Raw genomic sequence first — 15,742 nt, 5'->3', positions numbered from 1 at the left:
CGGCCCCCAAACCCCTGTAGAGCTAAAGGACACTTCCCCGAGAAAGGGGGTGGGGGCGCCCCCAGGACATACCCGTGGTGGGGTCGGGGGCGTCCGGAGGGCGGCAGCCCGGGCACGCGGAGCGGCCCGAGGGGCAGGTGAGTCGGAGGCGCCGCCCGGGTGGGGGCGTGCGCGCCAAAGTTCCCCGGCGGCGGCGAGCGCGCCGGACGCGCGGGGATGGGGGGCCACTTGGGGCTGGCTAGAGGGGCATAAAATCGGTGGGCCAGGGGCACTGCGCCCTTCGGGAGCCTGGGGAGCCCCGGCTCGTGAAGGGGCGTGCGTCCGACCCGACCCGCCTGCAGGGTGGCCCTGCGCCCCCCGTGGTGGGGAGGGCCCGGAGGGAGTCTGACCAGGAAGGGGCGCCGGCGGCGAGGAGGTGGGGGCAGTGCCAGGACCCAAAGTCCACGAGGCCCACTGCAGTGCCAGGCGGTGGCCTCCCCCTCCCCGACCCCGCCTCCGGGCCGCGAGGTGTCAGCGGAGATGTCACGGGCGGCGATTATTCGCTGGTGCGCGCGGTCGTGCGGCCGCCACTGACGGGGCGGGCGGGTGTTGGGGGGTGGCCGCCGCCTCCGGGGAGACCGCCCAGAGGTACGCGGTCAGCTCCGCAGCCCGCGCGCCCCGCGCACACGCGTCGCCGCCCAGCGCGTCCCCCGCAGCAAAGTTCGGTTCAACTTTGAGGCCGGCCTTGACGCCCTGTCCCTTCCACCTCCCCCTCCAGGTCCTCGGCGGCCGCGGCGAACCAGGCAGCGGCCCGAGCGCAGCCCCGGGGCCCCCCGCACGGCGGCGGCGGCGGGCGGCGACAGCGACAGCGGCGAGGGGACGCGGCGCGCCCGCGTGGGGGCGTCGGCCCGCGCCCGCGAGTGGGCGCCGACGGGGACCCCGCGGGCGGCCCGCGCCGGGCGCTCGCCCTCCTGGAAGCCCCCGAGGGCCCCCGGACCTCGGCCGACTGAACAGAAACTGCTCTCCCATTGATTCGACCGGGCCGGACGAGCGGCCGGGTGCGTGTGCCCGAGCGCGTGCGGAAGGCAGAAGGGCAGGAAGTCGGTCTCTGGCAGCCAGGGTGGCGGCACCGCGCAGGGGACGCAGCCTTCCTTATTTATGTGTCTGCCGGCGTTTGTCTTCCTCGCCCGAAGACTTCAGGGAGCGTCTTGGAGCTGCGTTCCCCGCGTGTGAGGCACGGGAAGGGCTGGATGTCTGAACAACATGCTTATCCATTAACCTCCAAACTTTCCTTTTTTTAACCCAAAGAATATCGGTGATTTTTGTTCACTGCTCGCAGAAGAGAGAACCCAGGGCCCTTGAAATGCAGCAAAATCCTTATTTATAAAGTGGCCCCACGGTAGTGATATGCGAACCCCCTGGACTCAGTGAATCTTCTATCCTATGGATATCGGTCTTGGGATTTGAGATTGAAGAGCTGTACTACTGTCTGCACTGGGTCCGGCAGCCTCCATCCTGTCAATGCCCAGCTTCCCCTGGGACTGCTGGTCTTCCCTGGAGATCAGAGTGGTCCTGTGTGCCATGGGCTGCATTCAAAGCATCGGAGGCAAAGCCAGAGTCTTCCGGGAAGGCATCACGGTGATCGATGTGAAGGCCTCTATCGACCCCATCCCCACCAGCATCGATGAGTCCTCCAGCGTGGTGCTCCGCTACCGGACACCCCACTTCCGTGCCTCGGCCCAGGTGGTCATGCCGCCCATCCCTAAGAAGGAGACCTGGATAGTCGGCTGGATCCAGGCGTGCAGCCACATGGAGTTCTACAACCAGTATGGGGAGCAGGGCATGTGAGTACTGCTCAAAAGCAAGCTTCAGGGAGGGGGCCGCTGAGGGGGGGAGAACGGGGGCAGGCGGTGGGGCTACAGAGGGGTCTCTCCAGGGCCAGAGGGAAGCATGAGGCAGACAGGGAAGTGCTCTCTGAGTCCTCCTCGGCCAGGCAACCTAGAGGGCTTGCCTGTTGATTCAGATTGGGGTCACGGCTCTAGGACCTTCCCTTCCACTGTCCCTGGTCCCCCCAGGGTTCCCATCTCCCTCCCCGCAAGATGCCCAGGAAGCAGAGGGACACTCCACCGGGTGCCTCTTTGGCAAAGCAGACGTGCTATCCCGGGTCACTGGAGGGGCCGGGGCTTGGCCCAGCTCAGGCCTCCGCCAGCCCACGTGGTCATAGTGGGCACTCATGGAAGGAGAGACAGGCCTCCACAGCCTCCAGAGTTAGCGTGCAGGGCTCTGTGTTGAGCCTGATCTTGTCCCCTCGCATTTTCGGAGGCACATCAAGACCTGGTGGGATGCTCTGCCCTGTTCAGGATAGAGTTTTGTTGGAGAGGGTTTTAGAAACGCGGTTTGCATTGCAGTGCAGTGTTCTCTCTCTCTGGGGCAGAAGGCCACTTTCTGTGGACCTCCATCATCAGTGTGCAGAGGGCTCCAGGGGGCCCCTAACAGCTGAGAGAGCCCACAGGCCTCTTCTCTCCAGCCTGGTCTCTAGAATGTCCCCGGGATAATGTAGTGCTTGGTGAGGCCTCTTAGGATCCTGGCAGGTGCCCTGATCTTAGAGATGGTCACCCTGAGTGTGCAAAGAGCAGTGGTAGACAGAGAGGGAAGTGACTTAACTTGAAGGGGTGCCTAAGACAGGGCGATGACAATAGCTGTTTCTGAGCACGAGGTGGCTTCTGAAGGCACCAGGCAGCCCCCCAACTAGACCCCTGGGTGTGGCCATGGATGCTCGCCCACAGCCTCTCTCTTGGGATCCACCCCTGCAACACACCTCCCCCGTCCTGTAGCAGACTTGCCCTCGGACTTGAAACTGATTTAAGAACCCCCGGGGCCACCTGAAATTAGAGAGGATGGGGAGGGGACACCAAATCTTGTGGCTTCTCCACCTGTGACTCTGATGTTACAAGGGCAACAGGAGGATCATGGAAAAACTGAAAACTAGGTGTAACCAAGGCCACCCCGAGAGGCACGTGGGCCATATCTGGACACTCACCAGCTCCCCTCTGTCTACCTGACATCTATGCTCCAGGTCTGACTCTCCAAGTGGTTATTAAACCAGGCGGGGTTGGCGGGGGTGGCAGGAGATGGTACTGACTTTCCATCCCAAGAAGGGAAATATGCTTCTTAGTTACTTGGTGTGGACCTTCCCTAAGAAGTCTTAAGCTCAAAATATTCTCAGGCTTTGCAGGGCATCTGGGACAACTGGCAAGACACAAAGGTTTTTCTAGGCTTTTAGGCTAAGCTTGTTTTCTTCCCGAGAAAGAATAGGGAAGTCAGAGGGTCCTTCTGAACTTGGAAAGTTCCGTCCTCCTCCTGTGAGCGCCAGGAAGAGGAAAGTTGGGGAGGGTTGAAGGGACTGAGTTTTGCTGTGTGGTGGGGAGGGAGCAGGCCTGGCCCGGAGCCTCGGTTTCCCCACCCGTGAGTCTTCAAGGCCTTGGGCTACCTCTGGTGGCTCCAGGTCCGTTCGGGCACTACGGCTGAAGGCAGGCCTGCATCGGGAGACCTGAGCTGACCTTTCTCTGTCTGTGCCAGTCCTTGGTTCCTGGTTAGAGGAACCGAGCGCACACCTAGACTGCAGTCAAGCGGACCTGGGCTCCAGTCCAGGCTCTGTCACTTTCCAGGGTGTGACCTTAGCCACTCTGACCCTCGGTTTCCTCGTCTGCAAATCGGGGCCAGTCATAGGCCTTGCAGCATGGGCTTATTGAGTTACGGGAGATGACATTGTCAAGCTCTCGGCCCTGCGCCAAGCCCACAGTAGATACTTACTGCAGGTGACTGCTGTCTGTAACGCTGTCGTTACTGTGATGATCGTCCTGTCAGATGGGGAGTGGGCGACGGGACCTGTAAAAAGAATCATGGCTGAATTCAGGCAGATGTAAACTACTCCTCGTGCTGAGTTTCCTCCCCAGCCCAGGGCTTCCTCTTTCACACAGAGCCTATTCCCTGACTTAAGAATTTAACAGTTAACAGTGTGAGGCACGTGTGATTTGAGTTTTCAAGTGGTTGAAGGCCGTTTTCCTTGCTCTGTATGTGTTTCCTTTTGTTCTCTCCCCTTCTTGGAACACGCCTCAGCGTAGGGACCCCTGTGTCCTACGGACCTCCTTATCCAGGGTCCACTGAGGTCCCGGTGGAGATGGGACCAGCCCCAGAGAAAGAGCAGAGTTGGAGGCTCCCTGGAGGGGCAGGAGGGACTGGCCATTAATGAGTTCAGTCTCTGGGGTCAGGATGACCCCAGTGCTGGCTCTGGGGCCTCAGCAAGTTGCCTCTTGGAGGTTAGGCTTTGCCATCTGTGGATGGGGAGTTAGAAGTGCCCATAGGCTGCTGGGAGGATTCGAGGAGAGGACAGCTGTAGGTGACTGCCCTGTGGCTGAAATGCACAGTTGGAAACTGCTTGATTATTAATCAACAAAACTGTATTAAGAAACTGAATTAGCAAGTAGCATGGTTCCTCTGACCGGTGGGGAGGCTCTGGCCTCCAGAAAAAGCCTGGACAGCTGTGCCTGCTTGAATACCAATGGAAGCATTTTTTTTTTTTTGCTACACAGCATATGGGATCTTCGTTCCCCAACCAGGGATTGAACCCACGTCCCTTGTATTGGAAGCTCAGAGTCTTAACCACTGGACTGCCAGGGAAGTCCCAGATGGAAGCATTTTGATGGGATGAAAAGACTCTTCCCTATCCCAAACCTCCTGTGATAACGAGGCTTCTTCACTTTTTTAAGCCCCGTGATGTGAAGGAAAGTCAGGGGTGGTGAGAGGTGGGGTGGCTGGTGGCCTCAGGCTGCCGGGAGCTGCCCCTTAACTTTGCTGGGACTGGGGCTATCCTGCGCGTTGCAGGATATTGAGCAGTGTCCCTGGTCTCTACCCACTCAATGCCAGGAGCCTCCCTCCCCCAATCCTAACAGCCAAAAATGTCTCCAGACACTGCCCGAAGTCCCCAGAAGGGGTGAAAAGTCACCCCTGGTTGAGAACTGCTGGGCTAGACCCAGGCAATTTGAAGCCTTAAAATGAAGCCCCCCTGAGCTTTAAAGGCCTGGGGAGCGGACGGCCAGGTGGCAAAGGTTAGGTTAGGGTTTCTGTTCTTATATTAAAAATATTAATTCCAAATACTTAACCAAAACCCGTAATACCCCCAAACATTATCCCTGCTTGAAATTAATCTCTAATCCAGGAGGAGAACCCTTTTGAATGACATTGTGGGTTGGAAATGTTTGCAGTGGAACAATGCCACACGCCAAACCCCAGTAAAGCCCCGGCTTAAAGATGAGAGCTAGAAAATGGTGAGTTTCTTGTGCCAGCTTGAGAGGATTCTATATCGTTTGGGGTTCAGCCCACATTGCTTTAAAAGCTACCCCCCCCAAAAAAAAAAAAACTGTTGGAGACGCCTGCCTCCACAGCCCCGTCCTCCGCAATCCTCAGCCGCCACCTGTCAGCTGGCACAATCTTCCAAGTGACAAGTCCCAATTTCTCCCTTGTGTGTGGGACGCTTCACGTTATCCCTAATTTGCCCTCCCGCTGGAGCCCCCAGGGAATCTGGCTCATGGCCAAAGTCAAAGTCAAGGCCGGCTCTGGCTCCAGGTTTTGCCAAAGGGCAGGCTTGGGGTGAGGGGAGGAGAACAGCTCAAGACGTGGGGGTCTCTCTGGATTGACAATGCCACCTACCTGTGCCCTTGTCCAGCAGGGCGTGGCCCCCCAGCTCCACCATTCACAGGTACGGCAAGCTCAGGCCAGGTTCCCAACCTTTATGAGCCTCACTGTTCCCATCTGTGAAATGGGGTTGTTGAGGGACTAAATGAGAGTGCCTGATGAGGACTCAGCACAGTGTCTGCGTATACAAAACACTGGTTGCATAGTTGCTATCCCTACCATAACTAGCATTCATTCATTATCAATTACACAGCGCCCAGCAAGGAATCAGCACAGATTGCTGTGTTAGATTCGTTGCTCTTCTTTTGGGTTGGGCTTCCCATACCCGCCTAGAGCATGGGAATCTCTGGCGATGAGACCTCTCAGGGTTTTTGCAGCCAGACCTGCGATGACTTGAGCAGGATGACAAGGCCAGTGGGAAAGGGCCTGGCAGGGGTGGAGGGGCCTCTGCCTGGCTACCTGGTCTCTCTCTGGTCTCCCAAGGACTCCAAGAGGTCCTCACTGATGCTGAGGCTGGGGCCGCTGAGACCCGAGGCCACTTGCCCGAGGAGGCTTGCTCTGCTCCAGCAGGTCTGGGGCCGGGTCAGGAGGCATGGCCTGGTGACCACGTGGCCTCTTCCTGCGGCCTGGGCCTGCCCCGGGGCGCCGGGCAGAACAATTGGGGACGGTACTTCCTCTCTGCACCCGGAAGGCGGCCTCCCCCATCTGCGGGGCCCTGGTGGAGGCCAGAGAGGGAAGTTCTCGTTTCCAGGCTTTGGGGTGGGAGGAAGTTGGGGGCGGGGGTACTGCCCGGCCCCAAAAGAACTGCCCCTGGGCCGGCCCCTGCCTGGCGATCATGCCCACCCTCGCCTTCTGAGGGCAGAAAACAGAAGCTGGCGTCCCCCGGGCCGTGCGGGGAGGCACCGGCCGCCGCCATGATCAGGGGAGTGGCAAATGAAATGGGGAGACGCTTTTTTTTTTGTCCGCTGATAGGATCTGGGTTAAAAATGGAAAGGATCAGTAATGCCTGTTGTGGGGGGTACAATGTGGACAGCTTTTGGAAGATGAGCTTTCAGAATTATAAGTACACGGGACCTTCAACTCTGTCACTGTTGTTCGGGTTCTTCGTGTTGCGGAAATGTCTGAATGAACTTTTTGGCCAACCCAGTAGTTCTGGCGTCTCTTAACAGAAACTGAGCCCCTGGCCTGGTGCCTGGCAGGTAGTAAGCACATAAAAATGTCTACTGAACAAATGAGTCAATGAATACATGAATGGAAGGAGCGGGGCAGAAAGGACGTGTGTGCGGGCAGAAACTCCAGCCCCGGCCGTCGTGGCAAAGAGCCACGAACACCCCCAGTGTCCTGTCTCCAGGGCAGAGTATGGCGAGGCTGCTACATAGGACGAAGAGGGGCTCGAATCAAGATTCTCTCACTAAAAACTGAACATATCCTGGGTATGTGCAGGGAGAAAGCTTCAGAAGGATGTTCACCAGAGTGGGATGTGGTGAGTAACCTTGGTGAGGAAGGGGGCGGCCCGGAAGGCAGGATTCACGTTTCTCACTTTGGGTACTTCTCTATGGCTTGCTTTTTAAAAACAAGACAAAACACAGCTTTTAAAACTGAAAACTGAAACAGGTGCTGTTGGGCCCTTTCTGCCACGTGGCAGGCCCTGGGACTGCGGCCTGGGCAAAGAAGGAGCGGTGAGGTGGGAGGAAACAGTGCCCACAGGAGGGTCACACCTCTGGTCTCTGGGCACCTCTGGTTTCCTTCCCTCTCTACCCACAGGCCTTTGAGCAGAGCCAACTTCGGGCTGGTGGCTGGGCCTGGGGCCATAGGGTGACCCTCCCCAGCCTCTGTGGGAACCCTTTGGCACAGCCTGAACCCCTTCTCTGGCCTGCAGGGAAGGCCTTTTGTAACCCCTTCAGACTCACTCCCCGTCGGTCATACTGCTTGGAGCGTCTGCACGCTGCAGACTGTGTGAGCACGCGTGCAGGCATGCACCTGGGGGCCCTCAGCTTCGCCTGCTTCTGACCTTCAGGGCCATGGGAAAGGGGGGTCACGGCAGATTTAAAGGGGTTGGAGGAAGGAAGCGTGCCATCCGTTTTGTGTTTTTAAAGATCACTTGTTTTTCAGGGAGGAGAGCTTGGCAGAGGGCAGGAGGAGACCTGGGAGAGGTGAAGGGTTGTGGCCAGGGACGAGGCAGGGTGGGGGGTGCGGGGGGCAGTCTGGAGGTGAGGAGGGGGGAGTCAGGGATGGATTCGGGCGTCCAGAGGGTGCAGGGCCCCCAACATCGCCGATGACCGGGTCGCCACGGTGGGGTGGCCAGAGCCCATGGGGGTTCCTGCAGACGTTTGTTGAGTGGCTTTTGGATGGCGCTGCAGAAGGAGCAGGGTTTGAGGGGAACTCAGGAGTCTGGCTCAGATGTGCTGCCAGCGGGCCCCAGAAAGCATCTGCAGTCTGGCTTGAAGCTTGGATTTGCCTGCCGTCCTCTGCTTTCCCACACCTCCAGGATGAGGGCGGGAGAGTGACGGGAAGCGGGCCAGTTTCCTGGGCGTGGGCACGGCGGGGTCCTGTGCTCTGAAGGGCCCCCGGCCTGGTGCCTGGCTCCACGGTTACCACGTGGCAGTTCTTAACTTTTGAACAACTTTCACTTCGTGCTGGTGCCACACATCCTGTGGCCACTGTCGCCCTGAAGACCTGTGTAGGCCGGCGAGCAAAGGGGCAGAGGACATGGGGGAGACCATGTCCCCTGCTCCCCTGTGGGAGGCCTGAGAGGACCTGCCCTGGGGTCTGGACAGGAGGCGCTGGGCAGAGATGGGCGGTTGCTTGTGTTCACAAATCCCCCTCCTCCACCTAGATCTGGTGGTGGCTGGGCATCCGTGTGGACCTGAGAGCCTTGCCCAGACCTTTCGGTGACATCTGTAGCTGTACTGTCCTCACCTTGCAAACCAAAAGGCTCAGGGTGTGCCGGGAGCGGAAGACCGAGGGTCTGCCTCGAAGCCCGAGGTCCCTGCAGAGCAAACAGGAAGTCTTCAAGGCAGGAACTGTATGGAACTATTCCTTTCAGAGCCCAGATAATTTGGAAACATAAATGAGGTCAGAAGGCCTCAAGGTCACATCGGGGCTGGCAAATCCATTAGTGTGAGAGGCACGCCTCCCTTAGATGTTCTCCGGGAGTTTCCACGTTTTGCTGTTTATCGCGTACCAGGTGGTATGTGTCGACAGGTTTAATCATCACAGAAACCTGGAAGGTGGGTGTGATTACCATGGTGGACCCGTGTGGAGCTGACATCTGTGACTTGACCAGAGCTGGTAGCCAGGGGGATACTGGCTCCGGGCTGGCCCATATCCCTCAGCTACTGTGCCCTTACCCACGCCCCCTCGTACCGCCTCGACTCAGAGACTGGACCGAGACCACAGCTAGCTCAGCTGGCCTGTGATGATGTGAAAACAGACGCCCTTGGCCCTGGTTCTGAGTAATACTCCACGTGAGACAGGGCTGTCTGCTCGCTCACGGGGACGTCACCCGTCTGTGACTGAGCCAGCGCGTGGGCATCTGGGAGGGCTGGTAGGGGAAAGGGAACCTGAAGCTTTGGGGTCAGAGGCTGAGACACAGAGAGAGGGGGGCCATGCGGGTACCAAGCCCCACTCCCCCAAACAAGCCAGCTCATAGGAAGTGAAAGGGGGCCTTTGGCGAGATGGCTTTCTGCCTTAAAAAAAAAACAAAAAACAATTTTTAAGAGTGAAACACCATGAGAAGGTAGAGTGGGTGCCTTCCAGGAGGCTGGATGCAGGTGGGACATGGGCTTCTGAGAAATTCAGGACAGGGACCCTGACCCTCTTCTCTGGTCCATGGCGGCCATCCCCCTGGGACAGCTGAATCTCCAGGTTCACAACTGTGACCTCCTTCCTTGGAGTCTGATGAGCTCAGGGCCCCGGGCTGGAGATGGCCTATGAGACAGGTGTTACGCTAATTTGTGACCTTTTTAATGAAATAAACAGAAAAATTAGCAAAAATCACATTCCTAATTATCCCTCCAGTAGTGACCACATTTACTAATTGCTAACGTTAAATGATCGGAGAAGGCAATGGCACCCCACTCCACTACTCTTGCCTGGAAAATCCCATGGATGGAGGAGCCTGGAAGGCTGCAGTCCATAGGGTCGCAAAGAGTCGACTGAGCGACTTCACTTTCACTTTTCACTTTCATGCATTGGAGAAGGAAATGGCAACCCACTCCAGTGTTCTTGCCTGGAGAATCCCAGGCACAGGGGAGCCTGGTGGGCTGCCGTCTATGGGGTCACACAGAGTCGGACACGACTGAAGTGACTTAGCAGCAGCAGCAACATTAAATGATACATCTCAGGAATGCATTTTTAATTATGATTAAGTTATACATGGGCTTCCCTGGTGGGTCAGTGGTAAAGAATCTGCCTGCCAATGCAGGAGACGCAGCTTTGATCCCTGTGGGAAGATCACCTGCAGGAGGAAATGGCAACCCACTCCAGTATTCTTGCCTGGAAATTCCCAAGGACAGAGGAGCCTGGCGGGCTGCAGTCCATGGGATCACAAAGAATCATACACGACTGAGTGACTAAACAAAACAACAAAGATATACATAAAATTTATCATCTTAACCATTTTTAAGTTCAGGGGTATTAAAAACATCCACTCTGTTGTGCATCTATTTCCAGAAATTTTTCATCTTCCCCAACTGAGACTGTACCCGTGGGACCCTGGCTGCTCGTGCCCCTCCCGTAGCCCCCGGCAACCACATCCTGCTTTCTGTCTCTGAATCTGAGTCCTCGAGGGACCTCATATATGTGGAATCACACAGTGCTTGTCCTCTTGTGTCTGACTTATTTCACTTCGCATAATGTCTTCAAGGTTCATCCATGTTGTAGTGTGTCGGAATTTGCTTTTTAAGGGTGAATAATATTCCATTGTAATGGACAGACCACTTTATCCATCGTCCAGTGATGGACACTTGGGTTGCTTCCACATTTGGGCTATTGTGAACAGTGCTGCTGTGAATAAAAATGCATTTTGTAATATATATTCTGGAGAGAACTGCTAGTGTACACAGGTATGCAGAATTCTGGGGGCAAAGCATCCTGAGCTTTGGTGTGGCAGGTGCCCAGGTCTCACTGCCCAGCGGAATCACCTGAGGAAAAAGACCCCCACCCGCAGCTTTCCTTACTTTATCTGCCTAGTGGGGTGGAGGTGATTGTTGGTGAGTCTCTAAGGGGTGGGTTCCCCGAATGCTGCTGTCCAGCCACACGTGTCCTCAGAGTGACTTGGGACAGGCCAGTGTCCTCTTCTGTCTGAGAGCTATTATTATAGCAATAGCCATGGCGACAGGAGTGCCAGCAGACACCAGTCACTGGCCTTTGTCCTGTGCCCTGCCCTGGGCTGGCATGTTCCTGCCTGAATCCTTCTGTGACCCCAGGTGGGACAAGGTGATGAGTCTGGGGCCCAGGGGGTATAGGGACTTTGCTCAAGGTGTCACACCAGTGAGAGGGTGGCTGAGACTTTGAGCAAGTCCAGTAAGTTTCCTGAGTCTGAACTCCACAGACAGCCCAGCCGCCTTCTTCCACCCCAGGAAGACTGAGCCCCCTGAAAGCAAGACGGGCTGACCAAGTACTGCTGGTACTTAGCTGGGCCTGAAGCTGCAAGTGCAGGTTCCCTGGCAGCTGCAGCAAGGCCAGGAGGCATTGATTGTATAGCTGGCCCAGAGGCAGGGACTGAGTGTGGTGGTTTGAGACGGGCTGTTTAGGTTTTCTTGGTTCTGCTGCTCCAAAGATGGGCTGACTGGGTGGGAGCAATTCAGGCCATATTGTGCTTCTTCTTCTAGGCTGACATGAGCAGAAAGAAGGGGGTACTACCTATGATGCTGGCCATGCTGGGCAGGGGGCCCGGGAGCCCAGACCCACACGTGGTGGAGGAGACTTGGAGGGGAGGGGACAGAGTCTGAGCGAGGGCTCTGGGCACTGGTTCCTGTGCCTCTAGCCTGGGTGCTAACAGCAAAGCTCAGGGAGCACAGGCATTTGACCTAGGTCACGTGCTGGTCAATGGAGGGACTGGAATCACTCTTAGAAGTGCCGACCTCAGGCCACTGGGCCCTGAAGCTTCCTGTCAGCCCCTAAAGCAAGAGAAAGAAACTCCCTGCCTCCTGCACTCCCAGGCAGGGTGCCCTGATGTGCTGTGTGTTCAGGAGAGGCCCCTCGACCCCCAGCCTCTCACGATCAGCGGCCTCTGCCCTCACTGAAATCACAGGGCTGCATGTGGCTGATCCACCAGCCACCAGGACCTGGGGTGGGGGGCACAGTGCATGTCAGGGCTCCCCATTACTGTGCGCTGCCCCCAGGCCCCTCCCTGGGACACATCCCCTTGAGGCCAGGAACAGCCAGGGCTTCCCAAAGTCCAGCCCCTGTCTAGAGTGGTTTCCGGGGTAGGGAGGGTGGAGACCAATCTGAGATGATGCAAGAGAACAGGATGTGGCTTTTGAGGCGGGGGGTGCCAGGTCTAGGGGAGCCCTGATTCCTCGACCTGATGCTGGGGTGTCTGTTTCCTGTCGGCCCACTCCAAGAGGTCAGCCCCCAGGACAAAGGGATGCAGACCAGCCTGTGGCTGGCTGGCTGGCTGGCAATGTAAACTGTCTTCCCATCCTCAGGTCCAGCTGGGAGCTCCCGGACCTCCAGGAAGGCAAGATCGAGGCCATCAGCGACTCGGACGGGGTGAACTACCCGTGGTACGGCAACACCACAGAGACCTGCACCATCGTGGGCCCCACCAAGAGAAACTCCAAGTTCATCATCAGCATGAACGATAACTTCTACCCCAGCGTCACGTGGGCCGTGCCCGTCAGCGAGAGCAACGTGGCCAAACTGACCAATATCTACCGGGACCAGAGCTTCATCACGTGGCTGGTGGCCACCAACACCTCGACCAACGACATGATCATCCTGCAGACCCTGCGCTGGCGCATGCAGCTGAGCATCGAGGTGAACCCCACCCGGCCCCTGGGCCAGCGCGCCCGGCTCCGGGAGCCCATTGCCCAGGACCAGCCCAAAATCCTGAGCAAGAACGAGCCCATCCCGCCCAGCGCCCTGGTCAAGCCCAACGCCAACGACGCTCAGGTCCTCATGTGGCGCCCCAAGTTTGGGCCGCCGCTGGTGGTGATCCCGCCCAAGCACCGGTAGCGGCCGGGGGCGCCCGGGGGGCGACACCCGGATGAGGACACCGCTCAAGCGACCCCCAACACGGACTCTGTGGTCATTCAGCGAAATACAACCTTTCTACCTTCTCCGGCGGGGCGGATCTCACTGTGCGAATGCCCCTGGGATGGCCCCTCCCCACCCCGCCCCGCCCCCGCCCTTCTGGCACCTGCTTTCCTGGGGGATGGGGAGGCCCAGGCAGGACCGACCCCCCAGCGTCGCCCTGGGTCTCCTTCCCTCTCCTCGCAAGTTCATTCATTTGCAACAGACACCCTGAAACAACTGCTTTTTCTGTTCTTTTTTTTTTTTTTTTTTAAATGCCTCTTTACGAGGTTCAGGGTCTGAGGAGGAGCTGGTGATGAGCCTGGTGGGCGCGGCGGGCCCCTCCAGGGGAAAGACCCACCCCCCTGCCCCCGCCCCGTCCTCCGTCACGCGGCCTTATGTAGACTTGCTTTGCCAAACTTTTGCCTTAAGCTGATTTTAAAGGGAAAAAAAAAAAAAACCCGAACAAAGAAAGCAGGATCTCTTTTCTATTGGACTTTGTATCTTCTGCCAGAGGCGAGGGAGGAGGGGATGGGGAAAGAGAGAGATGCCCCTGAGCCCCTCCTCCTGGGTATTGCCCACATGGTCAGGGGTGCCCAGGTAGATCTAAAACCAGCTGCTCATTCTTTCATTTTAGCTGAGCTGAAACCACAGACCGATTCTGCCCCTGAAGTCCCTTCTCTCTGCCCCAGGTAGAACCCCATCCCCTACCTGCTGCCTGCAGAGAGGGCTCTGAGCTCTGAGCCGGAGGCATCCCACCTCTCTTCTCTGGAGCCAGAACTTGCCTTGGGTGGGGCTAGGAGGAGAGAGGGCGGGTCCTGTGAGTTGCAGGTAAGAACCCGAGGAATTTCCAGCATCTTGGTCCTTGGATGGGTCTGTTGGCACATCTCAGCTTTTCTCTTTCCATCCACACTGGTCCCCAACGCCAGGAGGGGGCCAGCCACCCTACCCAGCTGTAGTTCAGAGGTAAGAGGGCCTGCACCTCCCTGCAGCATCTTCTCAGGGGACACCCCTCCCAGGTACTCTGGGGGAGGGCTGCAGACAGCCTCTGGGCACTGCAGTGCTGGAGGTGGGGGCACCCACAGATGGGCATTCCTGGGTCTGGGAAGGAAGAAGGCAGACCCCCACCCCCACCCCGCCTCCGCTGCCTGTTCTCACAGAAGGGAACGAGGGCCCCCGTAGCTGGGGGATGGAAGTGGGCCTGGGCCCTCTGGAGCCCCAGGACCTGGTCCTGAGTGACGCCAAGCTTTTTTTTTTTAACAACGTCTGCTGCTTGCAGGAGCTGAGGGGACACCCAGCTGAAGCCCCCTTACTCCAAGCTTGCCAGACCCACAGCGACGTCACCTGGGTCCCTCATTCTAACGGATCGTAATCAAGCACAGAAAACTGTCAGATGAGGGAAATAAGGCATTTCTGCTACAGATGAGCCACTTGGAGGAGCCCCAGTGACTGTGGGAGGGCGAGGGTCACTGAGTCCTCATTCTGCTCCTTTATCCGTGGGATACTGCATTCATTCAAGGGGTGCTTTACTGTCCAGCCATCTCCCGAGCCCGCTCCCAATGGGAGGCGAGCAGCTCTCCTGGAACCACTGGACGGGGGAGAACTTGGTGTGGCTGGCGGGCCACCTGGTGCTCGGGGACCCCTGTCAGGCCCCGGGGTTAGGGGGTGGTGGGGGGAGACAGCCAGCTTCCCTTGGTGTGTTTGGAGGGAGGCCTGCGCCCAGAGAGGCCACAGCCTCCAGCAAGGGGGATACGAGGCCCCCTGCCCTGGGGACAAGCTGTGGAGGCGCCGGGGTGGCCAAGTCCGGCTGCCGTGGATGGGACCTGGCCTCTAGGTGGCTAGGCCCTTCTCTGCACTCAGGTCTTTCTTGCACTAAAAAGGAGAGAGGGCTCTGGGAGAGGGGTCAGGAACCACAGCACTGCTTCTGGGCTGGGCCATCACTGAGGAGTTCTGACTGGGGGAGGGGTGGCCCTGAGCTTTTCGGGGGGCAGAGTGTCCCAAGCCCACTCCCCCTGAGAGGCAGCAGGGCCCTCTCGGAGGCCATCACTGCTCTGGCTGCCTCCACCCTACCTCCATGCCTACCACATGCCTGGGCTCCCAGTCAGCTTGCTGCCTGGCTCACTCCCCACCCCCATCCTCTACCCCTCACACCTTTCTCTCTACCCCTCCTGGCCTTTCTAAAGAGAGGGCTGGGAAGACCCTGGGGAGGCTGGAGGTCCGGCTAAGGATGCTCAACTTAGCCTGGGTCCGGTCCCTCAGCCTCTTGGATCAGGAGCACAGACCCAGGCTTCTCACCTGGGCTCCCCGCCCTCATCCCTCCAGTGTCCCCACTCCCCGGCGTGGACACACTCCTTCAGCAATAAGGACCGTCCGCCGTCGTGGAGAGGACTGTGAAAGCAAACCAGTGCACTTACCAGGAGGCACAAGACTCTTGAAAAAAAAAAAATGTACCGTGAACCTTTTTAAAACAACAGCAACAAATACAAAGAGAAATAAAATGGAATTTTAAAGTAGGCCTGGCTAGGATCTGGATGTTTCTGAAGCGGTGGGTTCATTGGCAAGGGGGCGGGATGGTGTTGATGGCTATGTATTTCCAGCCTCGGGGGTGAATGTGTTTGGGGGTGGGTACATGGCTGGAGCCTGGGGATTCTGGTGCTAAGGGCCTGGGACGAGAACCCAGGAGGAGGCAGGTCACTTTGCCGATGCATGCTCTGCAGTCCACAGCCCGGGGACCTTGGTTCCTCACCCACAGCGCCCCCAGGTTGGGGCAGGAGATTGGAGATGGAGCTAGGACTTGGGGGCAGCTTGGTTTTCTGGCAAATAGTAGAAA

General features: G+C 57.8%; 1 protein-coding gene across 4 annotated transcripts; it reads left to right on the top strand.

Annotated features, from left to right (window-relative positions):
- The first annotated feature begins 757 nt into the window (after nt 1-757).
- FAM78A (family with sequence similarity 78 member A) lies at nt 758-15,419 on the top strand. Of its 4 annotated transcripts, none has more exons than XR_008700614.1 (3): nt 1,487-1,823; nt 12,327-13,878; nt 15,235-15,419. XR_008700614.1 is itself a non-coding variant. In XM_055541424.1 (2 exons), the coding sequence occupies exons 1-2, from the start codon at nt 1,501-1,503 to the stop codon at nt 12,853-12,855; spliced, it is 852 nt and encodes a 283-aa protein (XP_055397399.1). In that variant the 5' UTR covers nt 758-1,500; the 3' UTR covers nt 12,856-14,448. The 4 variants fall into 4 exon arrangements, 2 of the variants coding, with proteins under 2 accessions (XP_055397399.1, XP_055397401.1); XR_008700613.1 differs by lacking the exon at nt 15,235-15,419 and adding an exon at nt 14,192-14,448; XM_055541424.1 differs by lacking the exon at nt 15,235-15,419 and having other exon boundaries at nt 758-1,823; nt 12,327-14,448.
- The last annotated feature ends 323 nt before the right edge of the window (nt 15,420-15,742 follow it).

The sequence above is a fragment of the Bubalus kerabau genome, chromosome 11, assembly GCF_029407905.1.
Source record: "Bubalus kerabau isolate K-KA32 ecotype Philippines breed swamp buffalo chromosome 11, PCC_UOA_SB_1v2, whole genome shotgun sequence".
Taxonomy (NCBI): domain Eukaryota; kingdom Metazoa; phylum Chordata; class Mammalia; order Artiodactyla; family Bovidae; genus Bubalus; species Bubalus kerabau.
Note: the sequence above shows the minus strand (reverse complement) of the source record. Positions and strands in the feature narration are given on the sequence as shown.